Consider the following 7,313-nt stretch of genomic DNA (forward strand, 5'->3'; position numbering starts at 1 on the left):
AAGCGACTCGACGCAGCTCGAGTTCCTGAAGGGGAACTACAATTTAAATATTTCATAAGCGTTGACATGTGTTTTAAAAAATAATAGGAAAACTAAATGTACAGACCGCTTGTCCGTTTTGCAAGAATGAAACTTAGACTGAATTAAAAGGATAAACAGTCGAATTTGTGGCTTATAATAAATAAAAGTGACTTGTCATACGAGCGCACTATTTTTGTATAATATCCATGGGTAAAACTGTCAGTGTGACCATGCTTTTGAGTACTGGGGGAAAGGAACCATGGTCACTGTTTCCTCAGGTAAGAAAAACTTACTAAAACAAAATCTGATCTAAGTGCGAAAAATTGTGGCAGGTAGGCTAATTTGTCAAAAAGTTGTTTTTATATTTAAGCAACGTTTAAATGGCTATTTACTCTACGATTCGGACAATTAAAGTCTGGACATGTCTTTAGAGTTTTGCTGGAAACGCAAAGATTCACATTAATTATGAATAATTAAATTGTACATATTTTGATGTGTAGCTTACACGCATTCAGATAAAACAACGAATTAGTTCAGCTACAAGCCATTTAACAGATCCTGAGCATTTTTGAGTTGCATTTTTATACTGCTCTGTAACATTAAAATAATATTGTGTAACTGGGCTTTCGACTACTGGGGAAGCGGCACCAAAGTCACCGTAACAAACAGTAAGATTTTATTATTAATGGCAAGGACAGTTATCGTAAAATAAGACAAAATTTAATATATTAATTGCTGTCAAATGAATGGTTATTTGGTTATTTCATTAGAAAATGTAAAAGACTACATAATTTTATAATATTGTTTCGTTGTATAGCTGCTAAAAAATAAAACATTAAAAAAATTAAATAATAATAGTTATTGTTAAACGACTTGCTTCAAACGAAACATATAAGACAAATGACTGCATCATGTCTCGTGCGTTTTTCTACACTGATACAGCCATTAGGCCTAAGTGTTGTATTTGTTAATAATAGATTGCATCCCGTGTTATTAAAATATAATTAAGCTGTTTTAAATAATGAATAAAGTAAATAAATGAATAAAACAACAGCGTAGGTCTTTGGTCGATAAACAACCAGCCTATAGGTTATTTAATAAATATTTGCAATTAATCGATTTAATTATCACTTTTTCGCATGATTCCATGGTTACAAATTGCTATATAGTGCTCTTATTTCAAATTCTCAAAAGGTTGTCATTGTTTTCATTTTATTTGTTTGTTTTAACTTATATTTCATAGGTTATGTGAAGTGATTCATTTAAAACATACTGAAAAGTAATTCTGCAGTCAAAAATTCCAGTGATAAATTAGTTTAGATAACACTTTATTTATTACAGCATCCAAGAGAAAGAAATGTTTTACCTAGTTCGTGTGTTTTATTATGCGGCTCATCGAAATACTTTATTCTAATTGGTCAATCAGCGTCTAATAAATAACAGTTAGGCTTTCCAGGGCTGACCTGTTTCAAAATAGCTGAGCGTGTTCTCTTCGGTCTCCACAATTTCAAATCAATATTTAATATCCATGTAGTAGCATACGTTAATTTATTTGTTAAATAGCTTGTGTGCGGCATAACATACTAAGATGATCATTCCTGCAAAGTAGGATAATCGGGACATTGACGCAAAGTGAAGATACTCCGCGGTGTCTTCTCGTGTAAAAGCAGTTAAACTCAATCATACTGTTTTATTTTATTATATGTTAATTTATCATTTATTTCATTTTAGTTTAATTTGGTTATATTTTTATATTATTCATTAATTCATCCATTCAGTCATTCATTTGAGACATAGTCTAGCTCTCTAATAGGCCTAAAAGTGTTGCATATATACGTTATACAGGTTCTATATTGTCTGAGAACGATGCGTTGTCTCTACAGCTCAACCTTCTGCGCCAAAGTCAATCTTCCCCATGTCCCAGTGTACTTCTGATTCTGATGGGTTCCTCACCATCGGCTGCTTGGTAAGAGGTTTCTCACCTGTGGACTCGCTTACATTTAAATGGACGGATTCTACTACGAAGGATTTGAGTGATTTCGTGCAGTATCCAGCATTCGGACCGGATGGAGACTATACCAAAATCAGCTCTCTGCGCATAAAAAAAGCGATTGGGATCCTAAGAAACCGTACAAATGCGAAGCTTCAAATTCTGAAGGCACAAAACAATCCCCTGTTGCTCCACGTAAGTTACATTTCAAATTTTTTTTTTTACATTTTACATTAGTTTACTTCATGTGTCTTTCTATTCTATATGCTGTTGAATTCGGAAATACTTCATTTCTGAGCCTATGTCAGGGAATGCAATGACATATGAGTCACCCCCCACCCCACTGTATAAACCAAAATAGAAAAAAAAAACTATTTACATATAAATATGCAACATTTAACATTGCAGTTCAAACTCAACTACAAGAGCATTTTATTTGCTTGCTTAAAAAGGCATGTTGCACCGTTTTATTTTTTATTTTTTGCTTTTCATGACCTATCTGCTTTCACCTGTATGTTGCTAGCTCCACCGCCAGATCACCCTACATATGTGTACATAAGTTTGCAAAGTATTGGATGTCCTCCACAGTTTAACTGGATGTAATCATTATTTTAATTGCAGGGAGTCCAAGAAATCCAACCCTGAGCTTGGTTCCTGTAACAACCCTAAAAAGTCAATCTGTCATGTGTATTATTGAAGATTTCTACCCCCAAGACAATCTCATGGTACAATGGAAAATAAATGATACAAACAGCATGAGCCAGCTAAAACTGGAAAGTAAACTTAATGCGCAGGGTTATTATAAAGGATACAGTTTTTATGGAGTCAGCAGTGAGAATTGGGATGTGAATACTCAGTATACCTGTGAGGTCACACACCAGGGAAAACCGTTTCATACGAAGGCAAACTTCAAAAGTAAGTCATCTAATGTTGATTTGCTCTCTCTAGTTCACACTTTAACTTCTATTTCAAATTCACACAAAGATACACTCCTTCAAACTGATCCCAATTCACAGATATACACATATTAGATATTTATATCACAGATGACACCAAATTTACACATTAAGTAATATTTACTTTCTTTCTCTCTTGTAGCTAAATTGTCACTGACAGTGAAGCCACCAATTCAGAAAGAACTTTTTGTTAATGATAAAATTGTCTTGCAAGCTGTTGTTTCTGGAGATGTAAGAAATACAGTGGAAGACACTTCAGTATCATGTAAAGTGACGGAAGAACCTGTGCCCAATGAGAATATCACAAAAGGAAATGTTGAATTTGACACTTCACAATTTATAAGAATTCACTATGTCACCGTTAGTACAAAGAAATGGTTTGATGGTTTGATGGTCACCTGCATCATCAGTGACATAAATAACAGAGACGTCAAGCAGACGATCCATTTTCAAAAAGGAGGTAAGTCAGTCTAATACTTTTAAATAATCAACTTTGTGGCTGTATGTGCATTTATGATAGATGCTTATAACTTAATTGCCTGGCAAAAAAAATAAAATAAGATAAAATATTGCCTTCAAGCACATTTGAAATTATTTCTGTCAAAAAGATTAAACTGCCTTGATACACTATTGTTATTCATTATAGTGTGATTTTTCTGTTTGTTCAATGAACCTTTATTACGTCCTCCAATTCAGATGAAAAGAAACCAAATGTTACCATTTATAAACCCGATAATTACGACACAGATCATGTCTCTCTGGTGTGTGAGGTCACCAGTCCTAAACTCAGCGATGTCTATATCATGTGGAGAGTGGGTAAACAGCCTTACAGAGAGGGCACAACCAGTGCTCCCATCCATCAAAAGCACTCCACGTCTGTTCTCAGCATCCTAACAATGACAAAAGAAGAGTATAAAAAGCTCAGCACCACCATCAGCTGCGCAGTCAAACATGCCAACATGGACAAAAGAAGTGTTCCATTAGAAGTTTCAACAAGCCAAAGTAAACAGCCAGAACATTCATGTGATTAATGTGCAAGCATTTCCAAACTATCATTGTTCATCTGTTGTTCAGTGTTCCAGTGCTTTTGTCCTGTTGCTGTCTCGTCAGATTATGTACAGTATCTTTGATGTTTTTTGTGCATATTTCTGTCTGTATGTCTGTATCACTTTACTGCATAAGTCAAACATCAAAGTCAAATTACACTCAAGACTATATGTTTAATTTGATATTTACTTATATGTTACATGTAAGTAAATATGGTCACATGAAAACATAAAACATTGTCGGAACAATATCATAGAGCTTCTTTATGTTTTGTTCCTGCTTACTGTACTGCTGTTAGCCTATAATATAACATGCCATTTTTGTGTTGTTTTACAAGCAATAAATATTTGTTTGCATGATTTAGTCCAGCTCTCACATCGTTTTTCTAATCAGAAACTTGGTGTGCTTCACTTTCTGCTCCCGTTTTTTTTTCTTCAGTATTTAGACATTTTTTTTGTGTCTGTCTCTAGTAAAGCCACTTCTTCAATTCTAAAGATAACCATCAAAATCACAAGGAATTATTGGCCTTTTCAATCAATAAAAGATGGTATGTGTGATATTTTTTAGGTGCACTTGTATTATTAGTATGTCAGATGAAAAAAGTAAGTTACTTGATAAGCATACCATAAATGTAATAATATACCTAGTACACATATCAATAAAGTCTTATTATATCTCTGTCAAAATGAGATTTTACTTTTTTGAATATTATATCAGCCTCTTACTACAAATGACATTATCTTACATTTTCAGTAGATATTACTGTGATATTAGCAGAGATCCCTCAGGACATACTAAAATGTGAGAATATTATCTAACAAAATACAGCCATGACTTCAATATTGATGTGTGTGCTGCTTATCTAAAAGTATGAGGGCAAAAACATCTGTAGATTTCTGATGAACTGCTACATAATACAGAGAGTAAAGTAAAGCTTTTGAACACCATTGGAATATTCTGAAGAGAGTCATATCTCAAACAAATCTGAAAAATCTCAATTTTTACAATTATTTTTTGTGTTCTTTTAAGACTGATTTAAACTGCACACAAATTCCTAGAAAAGCTGGAATTTTGGGTCATGCAAATGTGCATTGCAATGTGTTTCACATCACATTTTACTGTGTGTTTCTCTCTCGGTTTTCGGGTGTTGTATTTAAATATTTCATCTCTGGGGATCCACCAGTGCAGATGAACATCTCACATTCAGCAGCTGCAAACTGTCTAGCACTCAAGGATTTTTTTTCTTAATAATAGCCAAACAGTAATAAACTGAACAACCCATGTGCAGTTTCTAACAAGCATGATGAGCTGCAAAGAATTCAAAACAAATTGTCCTGCTGTAAAATGCCCATTTTACAAACACTGTTTATTCTGTGATCTGATACAAATGTAACAACATCCTCTCAATATGTAGCATGCTCATTAATACACTAAAGATTCATTTTAATTACATTTTGTGGTCGATCCCAAAATTATGCTCCTTGAAACTGAGAATTCGGCGTGTTGCAAAAAAACTTCACAATCATTTTGATGTCTAAGAAATGTTGCTTTGCTAATATATGCAAATATGCCGGGCGAGTGTTTCATTTGACACTGAGTTCTCTCGAAGGAATTTCAGAATGTCCAAATTAGATCTAATCGAGAGCGTCTATGTAGTCAGGTCTCTCTTTCTTCCTCTTTTTGCTCACACCTGCTGAAGTGAAACTGCGTTCGTGTTGATGACTAACAATTCTTAGGAAGATTGAAATGTTTTAAAACCGAAGCCAGCAACGACTTATTTTATTACACTTTATTAATATTAATATTTTATTTATATTTATTAATGCTGTACATGGTTTATTTTACACTTATAATGCGTAATTCAAAAATGTGAAAAAAGCGTATAATTTGGAAATTATGTAATATATATACTTTCTGTAGCATAACTTTATTGCAATCACTATACGAATAAAAACGTTTATTAAAAAAAGTACACTACTTTTCTTAACATTTACTAAAAAAAGTTGATAAATGTTGTGGGTAATGTAAGTCTTAAAAAATGATAATGTTTTTATAGATTCTCAGTTCCTGAATGCACATGGCGCTAAAAAGCAGAGTCCTCCAAATGCACTTTCATGCAAGGTCTTAAACGTACTTGATTTTGCATATTGCTGACCCTGGCGTCCTCCAGTGGTGAAAACTATTTACATGGATGTCTTTTACAGTCACAAGTCCTCAAGTGAAGCCGAAGATGCAGTTAGCCTATATGACCCATCTGAGTTTTGAAATGCATTTTGTGTGTAGATTTGATCTACTATCTAAACAAAATTATATACGTCAGAGAAGTCCCTGAAATGGAAGAAACAACCATAACGGTCAGAGGCGGACTTAACCATTAGGCAAAGCTAGGCGACCGCCTTGGGCCCCCAAAAGCCAAGGGCCCCCTAAAATGCTTTTTATATGCGAGATGCGCGTTCAGTGCGGACTCGCAAGTGGTTGCTGTGGTGATCACGACAACCGTCTGTGCGTCCGCGTTGAACATGCTTCTTAGCAAAAGTAGGGCGATGTAGAAAATGGGGACGGAATCCCGGAGTTTATTCATAAAAACGGAATTTACTGTGTAACGCGGAATGTAACGGAATGAACGGCGCAGACGCGCGTTTCGTTTGCTATTTAAGCACGCGCAATGCTTGCGGTTGTCGTCTGTAGTAGCTAAATAGTATTTTTTTCCATTTAATATTCACAAACACTAGTCCATATCGCGGTTTGATTGAAGTGTACTGAATTGCATTTGATTTATTCATTCAATATTTGATGAATTCCGTGACATTGCTCGTTACACAGTAAACTTCTGTTGTGTAGCATTTTGAATGTACAAAAATTAAAGGGTTTGTTTAATCTTCATTGGAATAAAAGATAGATTAAGGTTTTTGCCTTCATTTGATTACCAGAAAAATGAAAATACACAACACAGAATTTCTAAAACAACAAGTAAATAAAATTACAAGTTCATAGGGCCCTATTATTGTATACAAATTAATAAATTAAGTTGTTTTTATGAATTCAATTAATTAGATATGTTTTTGATTAAAACATTAAAATGGAATACAGAAAAATTAAAAATTTTACAAATCCCATAACATTTTAAAACTTTTAATAGGCCTAAATTGCTGTTAAATTAAACAAGTTTTGTGATTTTAATTAATTAGACATGTTTTTTGTTCAAATTTAGTATAATCATCCAGAAAAATTAAAACGAAAAGAAGAAAAAAACTGAATCCAGAAAAAAAAATAAAAAAAAATAAAAAATAAAACTGAAT

The 7,313-nt window shown here is 33.6% G+C and overlaps 1 gene segment (V, D, J or C); it reads left to right on the forward strand.

The window, feature by feature from the left end:
• Positions 1-2,133: 2,133 nt before the first annotated feature.
• On the forward strand, positions 2,134-4,140 carry LOC107583069 (Ig heavy chain C region-like; the record flags this gene model as incomplete). The annotated part of the segment is given in 4 exon segments: positions 2,134-2,206; positions 2,633-2,926; positions 3,110-3,427; positions 3,664-4,140. Coding segments are annotated over 4 exon segments (1,020 nt in total), but the record flags the coding sequence as incomplete, so codon positions are not given.
• Between the last annotated feature and the right edge of the window lie 3,173 nt (positions 4,141-7,313).

This window comes from Sinocyclocheilus grahami, unplaced genomic scaffold (assembly GCF_001515645.1).
Source record: "Sinocyclocheilus grahami isolate Dianchi unplaced genomic scaffold, SAMN03320097.WGS_v1.1 scaffold49.1, whole genome shotgun sequence".
Lineage (NCBI taxonomy): Eukaryota > Metazoa > Chordata > Actinopteri > Cypriniformes > Cyprinidae > Sinocyclocheilus > Sinocyclocheilus grahami.